This window comes from Panthera tigris, chromosome E3 (genome assembly GCF_018350195.1).
Source record: "Panthera tigris isolate Pti1 chromosome E3, P.tigris_Pti1_mat1.1, whole genome shotgun sequence".
Taxonomy (NCBI): Eukaryota; Metazoa; Chordata; class Mammalia; order Carnivora; family Felidae; genus Panthera; species Panthera tigris.
The window spans coordinates 22,583,319-22,607,288 of NC_056675.1; the positions used below are offsets into that span (position 1 = coordinate 22,583,319).

The 23,970-nt window shown below is 47.7% G+C and overlaps 1 protein-coding gene across 6 annotated transcripts in view; it reads right to left on the reverse strand.

The window, feature by feature from the left end:
- Window positions 1-23,970, reverse strand: part of PRKCB (protein kinase C beta) — a 330,403-nt gene that overhangs the window by 207,407 nt on the left and 99,026 nt on the right. The window contains exon 1 of one of the 6 annotated variants that reach the window (XM_042971554.1): window positions 9,738-11,562. The exons of the other annotated variants lie outside the window; for them this stretch is intronic. Coding sequence (XP_042827488.1) covers window positions 9,738-9,876 — 139 coding nt within the window. The 5' untranslated portion in view covers window positions 9,877-11,562. Of the gene's footprint in view, window positions 1-9,737; window positions 11,563-23,970 lie in introns of those variants that run through there. 6 annotated transcript variants of the gene reach the window in all.

Below are 23,970 nucleotides of genomic sequence, written 5' to 3' on the forward strand. Positions count from 1 at the left end.
CTATTGCAAGTGTTTAATCTTAAGTGGCTAGAAACTACCATATTGGACACTTAACTATTGCAATTGCTTAATCTAGAAACTACCATATTGGACACTCATCATAGAAAGTCTTATTGGACAGCACTGGCCTAAGAACAAAGTTCGAATTCTGTAGCTTGGCATCCATTGACAGTATAACCACAGTGTAACTTTAGTCTTGTCTCTTCTGACTCCTGTGCCTCAACACTCCTGCCCAGGCTAGATGACTCTCCCTTTCCATAACGCATTTTCCTCACCCCCTACTGTGCAAATTTGTTCCACAAACATATCCATGCCAGCAGACCATCATATGCAATCCACAAAGGAAACTGAAGGCAGAGGAGCTCCCGCCGGCATACTGAAAGCCAGATTGGAATAGAAATGACACATGCCACATGATAATTCAACTCAGGAGCCCCACGGACAATGGGTGGCTCATCCTACTTACTTTAAAGCAGGGGTTACAAACTCAAATGCCTACTGAGACTAGCCCTTGTGACTAAGTGAAGCAAGCCGGTGCAATCCAGCAGAGGAAGGTGGCTGAACTGAAGTGGAGAACGCATACCCATCCCAGAGACACTCCATCCAACAGCAGCCCTGGAGTCACCAGCCCAGCACGGCCAGATAGGATTTTTTTTAAAGTTCTGCACGACCCACCCAAAGACATCGAGTCTCTCCAGTTTACGAGCTCCGCTTTTGTGGGTCATCCTGACTCACGTTGGTTACATATTATCTCTGAACTAAAATATCCTCAACCACAGAATAGGAATAAGACCACCTACTTCATACAGGATTATGAGAATGAGACCAGATTAATGTGCCTGGAGTGTGCCTGCCTCCCGTCTAATTCTTAGTAAAAATATGAATGAATGCATCAACAACGAATGGATGAATGAATGAATGGGCTCTTTGGTCATTCTCACATTCAGACATCGCTCACCATGGCTGAGTCAAGAGGCAAGCAGCTGCGGCCAGGAGCAGTGGGGCAGTTCGTACGGATCCATAGGCGGCTGGCCCCAACAGTCAAGCCGCGGGAGCTCAGAGGGCCGCCTCCCAGTCCTGTGTGCAGTCAGATTTCCTTTTGAAACAGTATGCCAGTTTATGGTTTCAAATTCAAACACTGCAGATGAGCATACGGTCGAGAATCACTACTTTACTCCATTATCAGAGGGAACTAGTCTCTCCAGTTTCTTGTGTGTCCTTCTAGAAATATTCTCTGCGTGTGTGTGAGCACATGAGTCTACACCCATAAATGGAGTGAGACATTCTGGATCTCCTTTTTGGTATTTTTAATCTATGGCCCTTTGGTTTTCCCCATATGATACAATTCTAAACCACGGTTCTCAGCCCTGGCTGTACACTGAGTGGCCTGAAGTTCTGGAAACAGATCAGTGCTCAGGTCCCACCTCCAGAGAGTCTAATTAATTGGGGAGTAGTAAGGGGTGTGGGGGGAGAGGCTGAGGACAGGTACACTTAAAAAGCTCCCCAGAAGAGTCACATGTTGAAAAGCATTGCTAATCTGCAGAATCCACTCATGCTTTTTCCCAAACGAAGACATCTGGGGGCCCATTCCATCTCAATATGCAAAGAACGACCCCATTCTAGTTCCACAACTGCATCTTACTCCATCACATGGGTGGGCGACCATTTACTACCCAATCTCATAAGGACTTCCTAAAGCTCCGAGGAGGATTAAGGAAGAAGCAAACTTCATTTGTTTATCAACAGCCAAGCAGTGGGGCGGGAACCACACAAAAGCAAAAGCAATAACCTTGCAGTGGTCAGCAATTGCAGGAAAGGAATGTTTTCGTTTATAATGTTACCAAATTTATTTAACTAAGCAAGAAAAAGCAGCAGAGCCAACAAGAGGTAAATAATAGGCCTCAGAAGTAAATAAAGCCGTGAGGAGAAAACCACCCCCCACCACCACCTTCTGCCATACCAACCCTAGGGAGGCAGGCCCCCAGGCGGGACAGCTGCTGGGAACATCCTGCTTGTTTGGATAACACTTGGAGACTGTTCTTGACCCCTTGGCCTCCCTCTTTTGATCAGACTCCGAAAGTGGGGCCAGCAGGACATAATGCCACGGCCTGAGTGAAAATATCAACATCCCCTCATTCACCAGGCGGATCTAGCCCTAGACGCATTCAGATCAGAAGACTCGGTCCCAGAACCAAGCGTGGTGGGCATCTCTTGTCTGGCCTAACCAGCATCCATCCTTCGTGTTTCCCCTTTGGCAAACGGTCCCTCTCTGACCCCCTAGTTCCTGTGAGCTGGCTCAGGGGGCCCTCCCCCTCTGGCTCCCCGGGGGTGTGGAGGTAGGACCCAGGCCACAGTGTGGATTCAGGGATGGGCATGTGACTCAAGCTACCCAATGAGAATCAGTTTCAGCGTTTGGGCTGGCATTGTTAGGAAAGAGGCCATCCTTTCCAGCGGTGCTGCTAAGCTCGTAGGGAATCAGTCTGCATGTGTCATCTTCATTACCACAAAGAAAAACACTGTTCTGACGGTGAAGCCAACAAAGAGAAAAGCAGAGCTAAGAGATATCTGATGACCGCGTAGGAGCGCCTGGATCCAGCCAGGCCTGAATCCCCACCCCTCGACTTTTCGAGACAAGTTAAAAATCCCTCTTTGGGGGTGCCTGGGTGGCTCAGTCGGTTAAGTGTCTGACTTCAGCTCAGGTCACGATCTCGCGATCTCACGGTCTGTGAGTTCAAGCCCCATGTCGGGCTCTGTGCTGACAGCTCAGAACCTGGAGCCCATTTCAGATTCTGTGTCTCCCTCTCTCTCTGCCCCTCCCCTGTTCATGCTCTTTCTCTGTCTCAAAAATAAATAAACGTTAAAAAAATAAAAAAATAAAAATCCCTCTTTGCCTAAACCAACTTGAATTGGGTTTTTGTTTCTTGAGACCAAAGGACTTCCGACTAATAAACCGAAAGGTGAGAAGTTGAAGAATGGCCAGTGAGGTCTCCTATTTTCTCCTGTGCTTCATGTATTCCTGTAAATAAACCTCTTTTCTATTTTAACTAGGAGTCTGGTGTTAAGAACACTCAATTGGATCGGTCTGTGTGGGTGAATCAAGAAAAGGTAGGATACAGTGCCTCACACTCTTCCCTTAATTCCTGTAAATACTGCAGCCCTCAATGAAGAAAAATACACCTAGGAGTTTGCTCCGTAAGAGAAAGCACCAGAAGATATAACAACTGACAAGTCTTTATCCACAAACACCTGTTACTTGAGCTTCTTTTCAGTAAGTGTGCCCCTAGGGTGGGCACATGCGACTCACTCTCACGGATGCAACTGTGATTTATACCATCTGCCTACTCCCAGCTCCTATCCTTGCTCTTGAAGGAGGGACCAGAGATCCACAACACCGAGGCCTTTCTGGACACGACAATGAGTCACATCCACCAAACTGTGCCTCTGGAGCTGAGTGGCTTGAAGCCCAGAGAAATAAATCACATCAATCTCAGTCACTCTAAAAAGCAAACAGAGAAAGCTTAATTCTCTGGCTTACAAACTCAGCAAGGAGGGCGGCCTGCTGTGTGAATATTTGCAAAAATCACCAAATCAAAGACAGAGCTATGGATATTCAGCAGGGGGTATCTGTTGGTTTTGCCGTTCCGGTCCAGCGTCCACTGCCCCTTCTTCTGGTGACTGGCATGTTGATTCTCCTTTGGGAGGCCGGCCCATCTCCACTGTGCACAGTCGATCAAGGCTGCAGCTCTCCCTCTGCCAAGGGGTTGGCAATGTGACCCAGGATCAATCCCGGTCTTTCTCCTGGGAATTTGATTCTTGAATGGATAGTGTCACCCTGCAAAGGCTGCCTATCAGTTCCTGCCACCTAGATCCAAGAGCTACTCTGAACCCCATACTTTCTAAGGCCCGGTACTGCATGAATGGGGTACCCCATATGCTCTCAACGGATTCTGTAAAGAGAACTAGAGTCCGTTTGTGTTGCTTACAAAGCACCAAACAACCCTAGCCACTTCAAAGGCATCTGATCTCACCCCATCCTGATGCAAGCATCCTTCCTACAACATCCCCAAGAGATGGTCACCAAGCTTTCACTGCACACTTACAGAGCAAGAAGCTCTCCACCACCTATAGACAACTCTCCTATCAGGAAGTTCTACAGATGGCACAGGTGTAGGCCCCTGTAACTCCCTGCCCCTGCCCCGTGGACAACTCTCCTATCAGGAAGTTCCAAAGATGGCACCTGTAGGCCCCTGTAACTCCCTGACCCTGCCCTGTGGACAACTCTATCATAAAGTTCTAAAGACTGCACAGATGTGGCCCCCCCAATAACTCCCTGACCCCACCCTCTGCAGCCCCTTCCTCCTTTCCCTGACTCCTCCTCCTCCTCCTGTTCTTTCAGGAAGCCAATGACCAGGACCACCCCACCCCCCCCCCCACCGCCACACGCACACACCTGTTTCCCCGGTATGTCCCTTCACCAGACTAAACATTTTCATTTCCTCTCAATATATTTGGATATACAGGACAAAACCTTCTCACTATCATCGCCAGTGCTCTGAGGCCCAATAAAGTCATAGCAAAAACGTCCTCACGATGGAGACTTTCCACTTGCTTTCTTTATTATTCGAATAAGACAGTTAAGGGTGGAACACTTACACACAGAAAAACAGGGAAAAAAAAAAAAAAAACCTGGAAGGAAACATGAAATGTTGACGGTGGCGATCTCTGGTTGTAAGGATTTTGGGGGTTTGTTCTTCCTTTTATAATCCTGTATTTCCCTAAGTATTCTAAAATAATAAAGCAAATATGAATTTTGATCAACTTCATGAAGTATCACTTAATACAAGAAAATAGACCCTTTTGGGCACCTGGGTGGCTCAGTCAGTTGAGCGACTGACTCTTGATTTCGGCTCTGGTCATGATCCCAGGGTCATGGGATCAAGCCCCACAGTGGGCTCTGTGCTGAGGGTGGACCCTTCTTGGGAGTCTCTCTCTCTCTCTCTCTCTCTCTCTCTCTCTCTCTCTCTCTCTCCCTCTGCCCCTCTCCCCCACTCTCACTCTCTCTCTCTCTAAAATAAAAATACAAAAAGAAAGAAGATAGACCATTCTAGATGCACAGTTTGATGAGTTGTGACAGGTGAGTCAAACCTACGTAACTACCACCACAATCAGGACACAGAATGTTTGCACCGCGGCAGAAGCCCTCCCGTGCCCTTTTGCAGTTAGCGCCCTCGCCCCGCCTCCCGCCCCCAGCACCCACTCAGCAGCTTTCTCTTACTACAGATTAATGGGATCATACAGTATGGACTATTTCGTGTCTGCCTTCACTCACTCAGAGTAACGTTTTGATTATTAACAATTAATATAGCACACTTATCAGTGTCAGTAGCCAGTTCATTCTTACTGCTGAGTAGTATTTCGTTACACAGTCCTTCCAATGTTTCCTTATCCGTTCATCTGTTAACCGATGTTTGGGGATTTTTCTCCCCCTCCCCCGCCCCCAGTTTCTAGCTATCATGAATAAAACTGCTACGAACGTTCATTTATACATCTTTGTGTGGACACATAATTTATCTTGGTAAATACCCAGGCAGGGGGCTACTGTGTCTTATGGGAATTCTGTGTTTAACTTTGTAAGAAACTGCCGCTTCTTTCCAAAACTGTTGTACTGCTTGATTTTTTAGAATGGAAACAATCCAATGCATTGTTGTTTTTCTATAGATTTATTGGTCTGTCAGCGGTCTCAGTAGGAAATGGAATTCACCCTGGATGTTCAATTAAAGACACGAACAACTGTGGGATACTGTCACACCACATGTCATGAAACGGTACCAACAACAGCCAAGTAAGAGCTGGAACCAAGGAACAGGGGACGCTGGTCAGGAGCAGTCGTTGCAGAAGGAGGCCAGAGACAGAGGGGAGGCGTGCGGGGCTGGAGGGGGCGTAAAGTACCTCGAGATCTCCCCCGCTCCTGCCCTCTAGTCTCTGCTCGCCACCTCCCACTGGCCTAACCGAGGCAAAAGTCAGCCAGCAAAAGAGCCCGGGAGATGCAGGGCACAGAAGTCCATCCCAGGACGCAGGGCAGGGCAGAAAAGGGCAGAGGGTGGTGGTCCTAGAAAAAGCATCAAAGAATCACTAGACACTGTCCATCCCCTGAGAAGGAGAGAAAAAGAACAAAGATTAGATTTGCAGTCCTCTGAGATGTCAACACTCACAAACCAACACGAGTCTTGGAAGATGGAACGATTCTATCACTATGACAATAATAACTACAGCTACAACAATAACTCCTACTGCTTATCCCTATTACTGCTAGTAACAGTAGCAATAACTTTATTGAGTGCTTACTATATACTCCAAGCACATGCTGTGTTTATAGCACTATCTCAGGTAAACCTCAAAAGAACCAGAGAAAGCAAGTCTATGATTATCCCTCATTTTGCATTTGAGAAAAACGGAGACTCACAGAGGCGTAAAAAACCTGCTCCCAGGGCTCCAGAGGCTGGTGACGCCCCAAGCACTACTCCATATTGCCTCCCAAAGGCTCCATCGCTTACCCACGCTGTGCTGTGGACGAGCCACTCTGTGCCTCATCAACTCCTCTGTGAAAAGGTCTGTCTGTCCTCCCCTCGGACCACTGGGAGAATTTCACACAACAGAGCGGTTCGGCAAACACTTTTTTGAGACCCAGGGGTCCTGCACCACCGCGGTCTCTAACCTTGCAAGGGTTGCCACAATCCTTTCAAAGGAGGAAACGATACCTCAGAAAGATTCCCTGCGTCCTAAAGACGAAAGAGCCAGGAAGAGGCAGAGGAGGGATTCGACCTCAGGTCTTCCCGTCTCCAAAGTCATACTTCGCCCTTGGGGAAAGGAGAGGAAGGGTAAAGAATGTGCAAACGGGGTGGGTTTGGTGCCTTTACCTTGTAGATCCACATTTTCACACGCATGTGTTTTGGTGCCAGTCTGTGGCTTACTGTCAGCAGCACAGTTTCAAAGCTCCCAGACATCCAGCAACGACGTGCTTCCTTCCATCACCAGGCATTCGTATCTGCAGAACCCCGCGCCCCAGAGCCCAGGACTTGGGGCAGCCACCCTCTCCATTCCCACCATCCTTCTAGAACATATAAACGTGAAGGGCTGAGAGGTGCCTCTACCCTTTGGTGCCTCCTTAGAGATGACACTAACATTTGACACTCTACTGATTTCCCAAGAAATCCAACAAGGTCCAAATACAAACACACAAGCTGCCTGCAGTCTCAAAACTCAGTATTCTTGTCACGTCTTAATACCCTGTCATTTGAGCTACACTCACCCTCCATGCACTTTGAAATCTCTTTTGCTTTATACTCTGCCAAAAGGTTCCAATTTTTCTGTACTGGCATTGACATGATGCAGAAAGGAACATGTGAGCCATGAGGGCTTCAAAAATAGCCTGGAACTTTTCAAGGAAGGGGACCGTAGTGGGATGACAGGCAAGCTATTCTGCATAACAAAGCACCGTGTCCCCAGAGTCAGGCACAAGCCCACCCTTCCCCACGTACACACACACACACCTATCAATCACTCCCTGAAATATCATATCTGTGGGAGGACGAGAAGATAATGGTATGATCAATGGGGCTCCAGAGAGGAAGGGTGGGGTGGACTCCATCCAGTGGGGAATTTTCTACTGACAACAGGTCAGTTATGCTTGGAGTTAACCAACTCATCATGGTAATAAGTGATGATGATGATGATGATGATGATGATGATGATGATGATGGAGGAGGGGAGGAGGAGGAGAAAGATGGCAACAACAATAACTAACAATATTGATAAAATGCCTACTATGTGCCAGGCACTGTTCTAAGCTCTTTACATAGATAAACTCATTTAATCCCCACAAGTCAATGATGTAGGAACTACTAATAGTCCCATTTTACAGATGAGGAAAGCGAGGCATGAGAAGCTAAGTAACCTGTCAGTAAGTGACAGTCAGACTAGAACCCAGGCTCTCAGACTCCAGAGTCTTTGTTCTTACCCACTATACCTCCAGCTCATACTCCTCGAAACAAAGCACTCATTCCAGGCCACCACTGCAGGGAAAGGAGGGTGAAGAACCCTCTTCTCTGGACCCTTATTCCCTAGGAACAGCTTGAGACCCACACTGAGCCTCAGCTTTATTGAGCACTTACTATCTACTAGGCATGTCCCTGAGGGAGTACTTTCACCCTCCCAATGACCATTTGAGGCAGGCTGCCATATTAATTCCTCCACTTGCTTTTTTTAAAAAAATGTTTATTTATTTTTGAGAGAGAGACAGACAGAGACAGAGAGTGAGTGGGGAAGGGGCAGAGAGAGAGGGAGACACAGAATCTGAAACAGGCTCCAGGCTCTGAGCTGTCAGCACAGAGCCCAACGCGGGGCTCCAACTCACAAACTGCGAGATGGTGACCTGAGCCGAAGTCGGACACTTAACCGATGGAGCCACCCCGGCGCCCCGCTTCCACTTTCAAGATAAGGAAACTGAGGATCAGTGTGCAGGTTTCCCCTCATCTTCCCTCCACATCCATTCTTCGCCTGACTGCTGTGTTCTGAGCCCTGGGAGGCTGACCCCTGCAGAATCAACCCAATTCCCCTTGCCTCTGGGTTTCCAACTGGGCTCAGCCAATGGGTGAGACCGACAGGTGACTGGAGAGGAGAGAGGCTGGGGTATTTCTTCCCTTTCCTCCTTGCCTTGATTCTGCCATGTGGGAAGCAGTCGCATCCCTCCAGAACCACCATACCTGCTGGTGGTCCCTTCATCCTCAGCTCTATAGACCCCAGACTATTTCCTCCACTTGCTTCTTCCACCTGAGAGATGTTAAATAATCCCATCAAGGTTTCTTCACTCAAGCCACCCAAGTGATTTCTGTTTGCTGCTAGGATCCTGCAGGTATAATCACAGAGAGAGCAACTTGCCCAGAGTTACACCACTAGTAAAAGGCAGATCAGACAGATGGGTTTGAGCCCAGAGCCCACTGTCTCCAGCACTCTGCCGTGCAGCTTTCCTCAGAGTAGGGGGGACTAGTCCTAAGTCCTCTGAAGGCAGGGCCAGTGGCATAAATGAGTCAAGAATGTGGATAAAGTACAATAGGGAGTGGTGGGGACTGAGGCAAACCAGAGGGCACATGCCCCACTTATAACCACACGTAAAAGCAAACACTGTGCAAACAAAAAGTAGCTCCATGACTATTTCTCACGTTTTCCCGGGAACCTCACCACTCACTCTCCAGAAACCTCCTGCTGCTAGAAATTGTTCCTGACTGCACCCTAAAGTTCTTTGCACCTCAGTCCTATTCCCAGTCCTTCCCACACAGGCTTTTAGATCTATTCTCCACTTTTAAAAAAGAGTCAGGCAACAAAGATAATTAATTCCTTGGCTTCAAAGGCTTCTTCCCCGACCCAACGCATTTTCTCCGCAACAATTCCTTGGCTTCAAGGGCTTCTTCCCCGACCCAGCGCATTTTCTCCGCATCTGGGCCACCATCCTATGCCTCCCGCAGGCGATAACCAGGAAGCTGCTTCTGTCTCCCTTGTTGTCTGCTCTTTGGGGGCTGGGAACCCAGCTACACCTGCTGTCCAAAGGAAGGATGAGAGAAGAAGTGTTCGGACCCGTTGCCCACAGTCTGCAGCATAGCAGCAGCATCTGCGCTGCGGGCAGAAAAGACCACAAGAATCTCCGCACGTGAGAGAGGAAGGAGGCACTCTGCGCCACTGACCTTGAATGAAGTCAGACAGCTGCCGGTTTGCAGAGCAGAGGCACCTCTCGCCCCAGAGCCATTTGCAGGCATGTCTCACAGCAGGGGCTGCAAACTGGTGGCCCTCAGGCTCCTGGGCTCCCTCTGCGCTGTGCTTCATAAAACGATATGAAACCACTGCCAATACGTATAAGATAGGAGAGCTTACAATTTTTAAAAATCCAAGTTGCTGGCTTTCGTTTCCCCAAATTAGAAGTTATAGCACCAATGGGTCCATATTCTCCCACGGTGACAAGGCCGATGGACCCGAGTTCAGTAAAATGTGAAGTCCAAGGGGGCAGGGGATTTGTCTGGTTCATTTGCTGCTGTATCCTCATGCCCAGAACCATGTCTGGCACACGCAAGATACTCAACGAACATGTTGTGAGTGAATGAGTAATTGACTCATGAGTAAAAGGCAAACTTTATTCTCCACTTTACCAGCAATCCCTACTGGGTTTAAGTCCCTTGTTAATTGCCTTTCCAGGCCTCTGCAGACCCCCAACTCTTAGTGAGAGATTTAAAGGCAGGTAATACATAGCCCCTGCTCCTTGGAAATGAAAGATCCAGAACAGGGAATCATCACCACCACCACCAGCACCACCATCATCATCCCTTTTGGAGCAGGTACCATGAGCCAAGCGCCATTCTGAATGTTTTGCACGGGTCGGTTCTTTTAATCCTCCCAACAGCCATATGGTAGGTCTCACTGTTGTCCTTTCTATGCAGAAGAGGAAGTGAGGCAGGGGAAGGTGAATGAACTCATCCAAGATTATGTAGCAGCAGGTAGAAGAAGGCAGGAAGACTCAAAACCCGGCGGCCCAGCCCCACAGCACGTGCAAAATAAACACGTGATGATAAAGCCAGGCCGTGAAAGACCCTGTGGCTCTAGTCTTCACAGCCCCAAAGAAACGACTTCCAGTGCAAAGAGATGGGATCCTGTGACGTGATGGCTGTGAGCAGTGACAGACCAGATTCATTGAACGCATGTTCAACGTGATTCAGCGGGAAGCCGCTTCAAGCAGACACTTCCGGGAGAAGCCATCTGAGAAGGTGCTTCAAAAAACACAGTTCCCCTCAGCCTCTGGCTTCGTGGCTAAAGATACCCCCCCGGTCCTCTTTGTTTTGCTGAGACAGGCATATCAAATCACAGATGGTGTCAACTCGGATGCTGGGGCTGCAGTGGCCGAGAGAGATCGTTCAAGCTTGGCCGACCTACTTGGACCCAAGAGCCTCAGCAGTAGAGCAGCAGAGCTTCGTGGTGACATGGCAGCAGAAAGGGAGTGTCAAGCCCAAGGGTGCCACACAGCAGCTGAAGTTAGCGGCTGGACAAGGGGGGAAGGGCGCGATAAACAAATGTCTGGCTGCAGCGGGGACAGGGGACGTACCCTCTCTGCATGTCGGCAGCTTCCAGAGAGGGCGGAGGGGTGGGACGGAAGGTTTAGAAAACAAGCAGACTGCCTCAGCCTGAGATCAAGCTCTACGCTCACACCAGCTACGCCACCTCCTGCCCAGGCAACATCCCTCTGAAGGGCCTCTGTTTCCTCATCAGTATGATGGAGCTGATCGGATTTTTCTTTCTGCTCAGAAAGTCAGGAATTTATTTATTTACCCATTCCTTGCACACCACCCATGTACGGAATGTCTACTGTGGGCCAGGCGCTGCCCCAGACAGCAGAGTAAATGACAAACAAGACTGAGGAGGTCTTGCCCTCCTGGAGGTTCTGGTATAAAATCCCCGTCCCAGTTTCTCATCCGGGATGGAGGGAACGAGACCTACTTGGAAAGGCTCTTTAGAGAAGTAAAGTTACGTTATTTTTATATAAATAAAAAATAGAAATCATCTACTTAGCAGCATCAAGTGTCAGGCAATGTTCTAGACCAGAGGTCGGCAAACGTTTCCTTCAAGGATAAAGGAGTGATTATTTCAGGCTCTGCAAGACCACACGGTAGCTGTTGCCACGACTCCATTCTGTCCTGGGAGCGCAAAAGCAGCCACAGATGACACACACAGAAACAAACAGGCTCGGCTGTGTTTCCATACAATTCTGTTTGCAATCCAGTCAGCGGATCCGCGAGCCACGGCGTGCGACTCTGATCGAGACCGGCACCATCCAGGAGCAGGTGGGGCAAGGACGGAATCATTGCATCGCCCACTTGAAATGTGACTGGTGTCGCCGAGAACCTGACTTTCTTCATTTTATTTAACTTTAAGATTTCAGTGGAAGGAACCACAGGGGGCTCGTGGCCGCCACAGGCTCACAGTACGGATCCGGGTGCCCGGTAACTCCTTTCATCCTCAAAGCAGCCCTGAAGCAGGCAAAGTGCTAGCACACTGTCGCCAGCGGATGTTTGATAAGCCAGAGAGAAGGTGCCGCTCTTGCTGATGGCGAGGATGATGTCTGGGCAGTGTTTGAAGAGAAGGGCTCAAGCCAAGGGCAGGGCCCGAGGAGGACCCATTCCCGCAGCCAGCAAGAAGGAGGAACATCATGTAGACAGCACCAACATCTACTTGAGACAAAATGAGAAAACGGGAACACCTTGTGTGGCAGCCCCAGGCAGCCCTTGGAACTCCTCGGAAACACACCCCTCGCTAACCTTAATGAGGTTCTTCCCCAGGAGAGGCACGGCCACCCCCCTTAGATCAAACAGGCAAACAAGTGCCTGGGACTCTCCACCTAACCGGGCCCCCCAGCGACATCAGACAAGACCACCTCCCTCCACAACGGGGATGGCCTCCAGCCCCCAACGGAAACTGCCCTCCCCACCTCGAGGGAAACAATGAGCTTGCTGCTCCTAACTGATGTGCAGCAAAGGAAGCGTCAAAGACTCTTTTCGTTTTGTTCTTCAAATTTCTAAAATGCAAGTTTCAACTATCCAGTGAACCCCACTATGCTTCCGGGTTCTGTTCTGGACCAATAATAAGACCTATCATTGGCTGAGAATTTATATGTGCTGGACACTTCAGCTCAGGTCATGATCTCACAGTTCGTGAGTTCAAGCCCTGCACTGGGCTCTGTGCTGACAGCTCGGAGCCTGGAGCCTGCTTCGGATTCTGTCTCCCTCTCTCTCTGCCCTTCCTCTGCTCATGCTCTCTCTCTCAAAAATAAATAAACATTAAGAAAAATTTTAATAATAAATTAGGGGCACCTGGGTGGTTCAGTCAGTTAAGTGTCTGACTTTGGCTCAGGTCATGATCTCTTGGTTTGTGAGTTCAAGCCCTGTGTCAGGCTCTGTGCTGACAGCTCGGAGCCTAGAGCCTGCTTCAGATTCTGTGTCTCCCCCTCTCTCTGCCCCTCCCCCACTTGTACTCTGGCTCGCTCTCTCTCTCTCTCTCTCTCTCAGAAGTAAGTAAACATAAAAAAAATTTTATATGTGCTGGACACTGGATAAGGTACAGTAATATTCCTAGTAAGCAGAAATAATCATAGTTAGCACTCATTCAATGCTTACCGCACATCAGGGACCAGGCTGAGCACTTCTGCGAGATCACTACATACTCCTCTCGGCCACTCAGTGAGTGGCGGATTTTCATTATCTCCATTTGAGAGATGAGAAAACTGAGGTGTGATGAGAGCTGAAGGAACATGCCCACGTTCTCACAGCTCAGAAGGGGGCCAGAATGGATTCAAGCCCTGGTTGTCACACACTAGCACAAGCTCATAATTACAAGTCCGGACTGCTAAAGATGTAATGGCAGACAAGACAGACAGGGCCCTGCTCTGAGTCAAAAGACAGACAACAGAACAGGTCGGTTAAAAGTCTGGGTCAGAAGCAAAGTGGTCGTGGAGCACGAGGAAACAAATCTAACCCAGACTTGACAGAGAAGGGTAATCAGGATAGAAGTCCCTTAGAAGCTAAGGTCCAGGGGTGCCTGGGTGGCTCAGTTGGTGAAGTGTCCAACTTCAGCTCAGGTTATGATCTCACGGTTCATGGGTTCAAGCCCTGCCTTGGGCTCTGCGCTGACAGCTCAGAGCCTGGAGCCTGCTTCAGATTCTGTGTCTCCCTCTCTCTCTCTGCCCCTCCCCAGCTCATGCTCTGTTTCTCAAATTAAAAAAAAAGTTAAAAAAAAAAAAAAAGAAGCAGCAGCATCTAAGGTCCAAAGCAGGGGGCGGGGGGTGGGAAGGGGGATTCACCAATCAAAGAGCATGCCAGAGGGGTTCCAGAATAGGAAAAGCACATGCAAAAACCCAGAGAGAGTGTGTAAAACATTCAAGGAACCAGAAGAAGCATAATATGGCTGGAAACCAGTCTGGGAGGGCAAAGAGATGGAAACCCAAGTGGCCCCATGGTTAAAAACAGAGACGTCAGGAAAAGAACCAGGTGGGAGGTGGCCACGCTTGGGGCATGTTGAATTTCAGGTCTGAATGGTACCACTAAATGGAAATGCCTAACTTAAGAGGATGGGGAAACTGAAGCTATAACTCAGAAGTGAAGTCAGGACTGGAGAGAGGAGTTCAGAGTCTGCAAGAGCAAAAATGGGAGGTAATCCACAGAGACAGAGAAAAGCAGAGTGCTGGGCCCAGAGACTTGGCACTCGGACATCCGATGTTTCTGCCGGGCCGGCATCCATCCCGTCATGTCACAGCACTCTGGTTTTTCTTAGGGAAACCACCTGTTCCCACTCTCAGTCCTTGTGGTTCAGACAGACCTAACTCTATCTTGGCTCCCAGGGTGATTAGGTAACCCAGCTTGGCCGACGAGAATACCGAATCCTCCTGGCCACTGAGACTGGTTTAAGGATGTATACACGATCCAACACAGGCCAATGAAAACGATACGGAAAATTCCTACAGAGACTCTCAGGTAAGAGGTATTCCCATTGCATTGATGCAGCTAATGGAAGTTGCTGGAAAATAAATTTGGATCCGCCAGTTACCACTGCCTCATCAGGGAAGAACATGCCCGAGAATAAAACAATACACGGGAAAGCAGAGTCATGATGCGGGCAGAGTCAGACGGTTGGTCACCACCTGAATACCTGGATCCCACCATCCCTGAAGCCAGTCCACATACCCGAGATTCCCAATTAAGTGACCAAGTAATGTATTTTTTGAGTTGCAGAACCATCATCTGCAACTGAAATACTGCGACACTGGAGGTTCCTAAAATCGGGCGGCCAAGGAAAAGAGAAGAACCAGTGAACGAGGAAGGAAAGTAGCCACGAGAGCAGAGACGATCTCACCAGGTGTCACAGAACCCAAAAAGGGGAAGTTTTCGAGATACGACAAGCCATCAATAGTATCAAAGGCCACAGGGAGGATGAAGACATAAAGGCTGTTGGATCTAGTGAGGATCTTGGTGCGATTGTTTGGGAATCTCCCAGAAGCAGGTCCTAAGCCGCGGGCGGAAGTACAAATCGTTCATTTGAGAGGCGAGTTCAGGAACACTGGTAGAGGGTTGCGAAGCAAGACAGAGAGGAGAAGGAAGCCTACGGAGGATGCGTTCCCAAGCCAACTCCCATCTCTCACTGGCTGAGGGCTGCTCCTGGACTGGGAGCGGGGGCATTAAATCCCCCAGCCCCCACACCTCAGCCCGGCACACCTGTGGACAGAATGCGCCGAGGGCCAGAGCGAGCCCTCAGGCAAAAACATGCAGGTGCTGCCAGGCGGGAGTCAGGGCAGAACGCAGTGAAATGCAAGGCCATGCGCCCCAACGGCGTCTGCCTCAGCACGACCCTCTGCACCTCAGTGTCCTATCTGTGAAATGGGGGGAGTCGCCTAGAACTGCTGCGAAAACAAATCCAAGTCAGTACTTAGCCTGGCCCCTGGGAGACAGTGCTCCCACAGCCCTGGTAACTACAGGCACACCTCATTTTATTGTTCTTCACTCTATTGTGGGCCACGGGTTTTTTCGTGTGTTTTCACGAATTGAAGGTTTTGGCAACCTTGCATCGAGCAAGTCCGTCAGCACCACTTTTCCAACAGCACTTGCTCCCTCTGTGTCTCTGGGTCACATTTTGGCCATTCTCACAGTATTTCAAAGTTTTTCATTCCTATGTGATGGCAACCTTGCGATCGGTGCTTACAACTCACTGAAAGCTCAGATGATGGGCGGCATCTTTTAGCAACAAAAGCTTCTATTGAGGGATGTCATCGTTTTTACGGACATGTTGTTGTACACTTAGCAGACTATAGTATCGCGTGAACATAACTTTTATATACACCGCGAAACCCAAAACTTCATTTGACTCTCTTTATTGCAATATTTGCTTTCCTGCAGGGGTCTGGAACTGAACCCCTAACCTCTCTGAGGTATGCCCGTGTTTTTACTCTTGGTGACCGCTGCAGGAGTGATTCCTATATACAAAGTTAGAGAAAACGGGACCCAGTGAAGAAGTGGCATCAGAGAATGCAGACGGACAATCGAGGACAGCAGCAAACCCAGGACACTCTGGCTGGATAAATGAGAATCACCACTATTCTATTCAACCAGCAAGCAAGCTTGTGTCCATTGGTGTGCAAAAGTCATCGATTTAGCAAAAAGGCTTTTTTGCCAGGTGCTGCCTTTTCACCCATCCCTTTGTAAAACATCAGTTATGCCCACTGTTAAAAACAAAACAGCAAAAACAAAAACCCAAAAACAGCAACAGTACATTCATCCTGTGTCTTTGGTCCTATCCTGGAAGTTGCATAAGTGAAAGCTTTAGAAAGATCAGATGCAGGGGCGCCTGGGTGGCTCAGTCAGTTAAGTGTCTGACTGACTCTTGGTTTCAGCTCAGGTCATGATCTCATGGTTCATGAGTTCAAGCCCCACATAGGGCTCTGCGCTGACAGTGCGGAGCCTGCTTGGGATTCTGTCTCCCTCTCTTTCTGCCCCTCTCCCACTTGTGTGCTCTCTCTCTCTCTCTCTCTCTCTCTCAAAAATAAACAAAAATAAACTTTAAAAAACAAAGATCAAATGTAGAGAGGAAGAGAGACTCAGAAATTGCCCCCACAGTGTCAGCTTCTCAACAGTTGTGGCTCTTCCCTCAAAATTGGCCAGTTGATTCTCAAAGGAAAATAGAAAGAAGCCAAGGCAAACACTGACGGATCCGCAGAATGCTTCTCATAGGCACACAGCACACGAGGGTTCTCAGCCTACTGTTTCCTTTACCCTGGACCTGATCCACAGAGGGTAAGCAACATATCTAAGTGAGACTATTTATTTTGTATTTATTGTAACAAATGTCTGTGTAGCACTTACAATAAGCCAGACATTCCTTACAGATATTACAAATACTAATACATTTAATCTGCAAAACAACCGTGTGACATAGGTTCCATTATTATCCTCCTTTTACAAAGAAAGTAACTTGCCTGAGGTGCACACCATAGGAAGTGGCAAAAACAGGATTTGAATGAAGGCAGTCTGGGTCCAGTGGCCCTGAACCCCCACTTTGCTTACCTCTATGGCAATGAGTGAACCGGAGCACTCCTAAACCCTGACACCAGATCAATCTATCTCTACAGGCATTGGTAAGAAGGCACTTAAAATAGCAAAAAAAAAAAAAAAAAAAAAAAAAAAAAGGAAGAGGAGGAGGAGGAGGGAGAAGAGGGGAGGAGGAGGAGGGAGGAGAAAGAACAGTAGCCAAAACAGCTGACATGGAGCATTTTCTAAATGCCAAGTGCGGGGCGAAACCATAATAATAATGATAACAGCAATCCTCAGAGCAATGCTGGGAGGTAGCACCATTTTATCACCATTTTGTAGATGAGGAAATGGAGAATTTGAAATTGTGTGAGGTTATTCAGCTAGAAAGCGGGAGAGATAGCAGTTGAAGCCAGGTCCGCCTGACTCCAGAACCTTCACTACTAAATTTAAGATCAGTGATCCCCGCAGGTGCAGAATAATGGGAACCTTGAACTTCAGGGCAGTGGGGCCGTCCACTTAATTTCGTTGACCACAGTACCCTGGTGATGGCTCAATAAAAGGGAAAAGTACAAAGGGGCGTCTTTGGGGGTTGATCCGAGCGGCGGTACAACTACAGAGGTGAAGGGCAGGAAAAGGGACTTTACCACAAACCTCCGGGAGCAGCCCAAGAGAGACTCAGACTTCGAGAGGCCGCAAGTGGGAAGAGGCACGGAGGGAGTAAGCACAGAGCGGCTGCTGTCTACTAGAACTTGTAGCTGAAGCATTTGCTTTGATGTTGTGTTTTCATCGTCTCTCTCCTGGGACACCTGAGGCTTTGGGCGGGTACCGAACTTTCTCAAAACAATAAAAAAATAAAATAAAGAAACAGAAAACAACATTTCCTTCCCTTTTCTTTGCTCTCCCAGAGCTCACCAGGTTTAGGGGCCACACGTGTACTATTTTCTCATTCAATGTCATTTACAATACAACTTACAGTATCGCTGTCCTTAACCACAGTCTCCCAGACATGTGTACATCCTAAAACTTTTTTCTTTATTAACTTCTACTTCATCCGTGTTGGGTACCACTGTATGGCGTCTACTAGGTCTAGTTTTTATGGCATTTCTTTTATTTTTTTATTTTTTTTTTTAATGTTTATTTTTGAGACAGACAGAGCATGAACGGGGGAGGGTCAGAGAGAGAGGGAGACACAGAATCGGAAGCAGGCTCCAGGCTCTGAGCTGTCAGCACACAGCCCGACGTGGGGCTCGAACTCACAGACCATGAGAACATGACCTGAGCCGAAGTCGGACGCTTAACCGACTGAGCCACCCCAGCGCCCCTAATTTTTATAGCATTTCTTTTTTTTTTTTTAACGTTTATTTATTTTTGAGACAGAGAGAGACAGAGCATGAACAGGGGAGGGGCAGAGAGAGAAGGAGACACAGAATCCGAAACGGGCTCCAGGCTCTGAGCTGTCAGCACAGAGCCCGATGCGGGGCTTGAACTCCTGGACTGCGAGATCATGACCTGAGCCAAAGTCGGACGCTTAACCGACTGAGCCACCCAGGCGCCCCTAGCATTTCTTAATTAAATCAGCAATTCATAAATACACTCCCCTTTTCAAAGGCTAAATTGTTTTTACAAAGTGAAAAAAATGTCTAACCTTTTCCTTTCTTATTTTTACTTTGAAATCTTTACTTCGTCTGTAATTTACCCCACCTATAATTTACTTTTGTGTAAGATGTGAGTTAAGAATCAAACTTGGCATCCTTCCACACGGCCACTCAATTATGCCTGTACCGCTTCTTAAATAAGCCATTCTTTTTCCCACTGATCCAAAATGTCACCTTTTGATACACTGAATTCCCACATTTCCCAAGACCTTTCCGTCCTCTCTGGGACTCTACTTTCTTACCCCTCAGCTGGAAGAATTTCAGCAATTATTTGAAATGTGCTTCATGGCTTAACAATAGGTATTTTATCTTTTAAAAGACATTTCTAAGAGGCACTTTCATGCACTGTTGGAGGGTGCATAAATTGGCATAACCTTTTGGAGAGCGATTTAGCACCGTCTACTACAAATGAAAATGCTCACATCCTCTGCCTGAAAACCCGACTTCTAAGAATATTCTACAGAAATCCTCACTGAAGTGCCCAAGAACGTTTATACCTGCACTGCTCATCATAAAAACAAAACAAACAAACAAACAAACAAAAAACTGGAAACAATCCAAAGGCCCATCAATAGGGTATTGGTCAAATAACAAATACAAATTAATATAAGTAATGTGGTGTCCACCATATTACGGAGTACAATATGGCCGTTAAAAAATATGGTAGATCCCGGGGTGCCTGGGTGGTTCAGTCACGCTCTTTCTCTCTCTTTCAAATAAATAAATAAATAAATAAATAAATAAATGGTAGATGTAAATAAGGTACTGATACAGGAAAAAATCTGATATAACAGGCCAAAAAAAGTAATCTGTAAATATGTATATAGAATATAATTTCATTTTTGTTAATTAGTAATATCTGCTTATATTTACCCATAAAAGATTTCACAGGATAATACACCTAAATGCTAAGTCTGTAGTTTCTATAAGGTAGAGACTTTCTATCTAGATTACCTATATATAGTTATACATTGTTACATTCTTTTTAATAAGTGTTTTTTTTTTAATAATTTTTTTTTTAACGTTTATTTATTTTTGAGACAGAGAGAGACAAAGCATGAACGGGGGAGGGTCAGAGAGAGGGAGATACAGAATCTGAAACAGGCTCCAGGCTCTGAGCTGTCAGCACAGAGCCCGATGCGGGGCTCGAACTCACGGACCGCGAGATCATGACCTGAGCCGAAGTCGGCCACTTAACCGACTGAGCCACCCAGGCGCCCCAATAAGTGTTTCTTTGGTGACAAAAAAGACAAAGATCTTTGGTGATTAAAAAATACAAAAAAGAGGGGTATCTGGGTGGCTCAGTCAGTTAAGCATTCAACTCTTGATTCAGGCTCACATCATGATCTCATGGTTTGTGAAATCGAGCCCCACATCAGGCTTTGCACAGGGCCTGCTTGGGATTCTTTCTCTCCCTCTCAAAATAAATAAACTTTGTAAAAAATACAAAAAAACTAAACGTAGACATCAGCTTATGAATGAGTGAGTATGAGATACTCCCATTTGATGAAGGAGGATTCTATGGCACAAGAAGTCAGTGTAGGAACAAAGCTCAAATCCAAACGAAAATTCTGTTCAGCCCTGTGGTACAGAGGCCATCCGACCCACTGCATGCTAGCCCTTCAGCAGGAAACAAACCATCTCTGGCCTGACCCCTGCTTCTTGGCCTTGGTCATCCCACATCTACCATGTTCTCCTCCATCAGAAGGCTCTCATCATCACAGACAATTCAGGGCAGAGTGACAAAGGGCGAGATAAGGTGACACTTCCAAGTCTTGCCCACGGTGCGAGATGTAAATGTTTCACTGGCTCCTGCTAAAAGCCATGAGCAGACAGGTGAGACCAGTACTTCCCTTTACCTGGTACTGCAGAGCCAAGGACCTTATCTTCCCATTTGCTTATGTGATGTTACAGGCAGCCTTAACTTCTGGGGCTGGAACTGTCCAGAGAATACCTCCACCCACCCTAAAGAAAAGACAGAGCCCACAGCCTCTTCTAAGGAATTCCCTGTGGAAGGCTCTTTCTGCAAGAGTCCCTGAGGCTCCTGTCATATGAAACTAAGAGAGTTTCCGTGGTCAAAAAATTAGTCTAGGAGGATTTGCCTGATGCTTCCTTCTGCCCGCCCACCCATACCCCACTTAGTAAGCCTTAGATTTATGTATTTCCTTAGTCCTTTTTATAGCATTCATCACATTTAGTGTCTGACTGCCCTCTAACTGTAGACTCTGAGAGCAGTGACTGTATCTGTCCTCTTCACTGCTATACTCCTGGAATCTAGCATAGTGTTTAGTACATAAGTAGGTGCTCAATTAACATGTGGTATAGAACTGGATGAGTGGATGGATGGATGATGCATGGCTGAATGGATGGACGGTTGGATGGTTGGGTGGCTGGATGATGGATGAATGGATGGAGGGGTGGATGGTTGAGTGGCTGGACGGATGGATGAGGTGCCTTGGCATAAATTTTCCATACCAGACAGTGCCAAATTAAACCAACCAGGGCCTCTCTTGGGTGAAGAGATAAGGAACACAAGCAGATAGCTTTGGTGAGCTAGAGTGTCCGTGGATAGATACCCACAGCCTTAGCTGTGAGGGCCAACAGAGTACATGGTCTTGGAATAACCATGTGGTTGATGAGATCATTTTACCCTCCATCACATCTTGCAGCTAACCCTCACTCCATCTAAGGTATCCCAGACAAGTCTTCCTTTGCAACCTGAAAATCCAGCTAGCACTCAGGAATATTTCACTGCCTTCTGGCTTCAGAGCAAGTTTAGGGCCAAAGAAATAATTCTAAGAAGCAGAATTTCAAGCAATGGGGAGACAAGTAGGGAAGTCTTCCTAAACGTCCTCAATTCACACCAGGAGGGAGGTGATCTACTAAGCTAAACATAATAAAGTCAGCCTTGGCCGTAAAAGGATCTCCACATCCCCTTGATGTTGTCCCCAGATTCAGTTCTAGAGTACCCTGTGGTGCTATCTACCCACCAACCCAACAGCCCTGTGTCCAGCAGAATTTGGTTCAGGAGATATGAGCGACTGTGTGATATACCTAAAGATTGACTCAATTCCTACTGACCTCTCCAATGCCAAGACTTGCAGTAACACACACACACACACACACACACACACACACACACACACACCCCTCTCCAGCCATACTGAACTCTCAGGCATTGCCCACATGCATCACGCTCTCCCCTCCCATCCTTTGTACATGCTATTTCCTTGGCCTGAAACATTCTTCCCCTGATTATTCTTTGCCTGGCTAACTGTAATCCACCCATCTTTGAGTCTCAACAGATAACACCTCTTCTCAGAAGGTCTCCCTGACTTATCCCCAAGATTTGAACAGATGTCCTCTTACACAGTCTCAGAATTGCCTGGCTGTACCCAAATTGTGGCATTGCTACACTGTTTTGTAATGCCTATTCTGTCTCCCAGTTAGATCATCAGCTCCTTGAAAGAAAGACCAAATATCATTCATTGTTGTAAGTCCAGCACGCAATGCTCAATGAATACGCTGAATGAATGAATGTACAAATGAATGAATGCACTAACACACCGCGCCCCCTTGTTGCAGACTTCCTTTCCTGCCATGAAGATCTTCACTCAACCACCCACAAGCTCTTGAGACCACAGGAAGAAAATCAAATAATCTCAAAAGCTCTAACCAGCAAATGAAAACAACAGCTAAAATTAAGCATAATTTCTAACAGGATGAGCTCTCAGCAGACAATTCGCAATTAATTAAAACAGCCCCTGAGTGTGATGCCCAGTGCTTTCTCCCAGCTGCAGCGGGGCTTTGCCCAGTGCCGGCTGGAGCACTGATGTCCCTGCTAAACAGGGTGGCCAGTGGGGAGCAGGCCCCAGGGAAAGGCAGCCCCACCATTGGTAGCCAGATCATCCACATTTTCAAGCGAGGCTGGAAACTGTCTATGGTTTCGAAATGTCAGCAGCAAATTCAATGATGAAAAAGAAAACCTCCATGGACGGCTAGCTAGCTTTCTCTGGAGTAAATCATGGCGAGAGAGATGGCTTTGTGGCTGTAGAGAACCACAGTCACGGAGCTCTGCCATTCGTTGACCGGGTACCTTCGACGTAGTTTTCAAACTCCGTGCCTCAGTAAACCAGGAGGACAACGGCATCTCAGAGGGCAGGCGTGAAGACGAAGTCCCTGCAATTAGACTCACAGTATCCTGCACGTAGTAAGCAATACACACGTGCCCTCTCCATACAGCTGACTGGGGACCAAGGTCTGCGGCCTCAGCCAGGTGCACTGAGACTCTAAACCTACCGCGCTCGCTCCTACACCTGCCAGTGCAGGTGGTCTCGCATCCCAGGGCTCCCAGAGCGCCTGGGCCAGCTTCCCTCCATTACCCAGATCTGTAAGCGGAGCATTTCCATGGCAATAACCTGCTCCACAAAAGGTACGGTAAATATTTACTACTTTTTCGCACATTTCACATTATTTGGGTCTAACTACCTAACTGGCACTCTCCACCGCTCCAGAAAAAATGGCAATGGAGAAGCCAAGCCTCCAGGGAACTAAACGGAAGTGCCTTCAGCAACAGGGACATGGGCCGCCCGCATGGGCAAGCAAGAGTGTCACATGGCCACAGATCTAGAGACTTCAGGGGGTCTGCTCACAAGGATGTCCCCAGAGCTGCTTACTCCCCTCCAGCTGCCCCATCCTCTCAGCGGCAAAAGCAATACATTGCAAATATTCTTAACACCCCTCCCAATCCCTCTCTCCCTCTCTCCTCAGCCCCCAACACCCACACACATCCACGGAGCCTCTCAGAGATTTTTAAAGCCTTGTTCACACATTCACAGAACATGATACCACTCAGAGTTCCAAATGATAAACCCTCTACGTGTGTGTGTGTGCACACACACACACACACACACACAACCCCACTGTGTCTGCTCAGGAAGGGAGAACATCCCCTGGAATAAGGGGTGGGGAGGATGCTTCTCTGCTCCGGGCTTTTGAAATGTCAGCTGAGCCAGAGAAGAGCTTGTGATTCACTCCCTGACTCACCCCCATCTCTGCAGTGAATGCAGCACACAGATTTTCATTCACTCCCTCATTCAGGCATGAAACCTGTTTTCAGCAAGAAAAAAAAAAAAAAGGAAGGAGAAGAAGTGATAGAAGGAAGGAAGGAAGGAAGGAAGGAAGGAAGGAAGGAAGGAAGGAAGGAA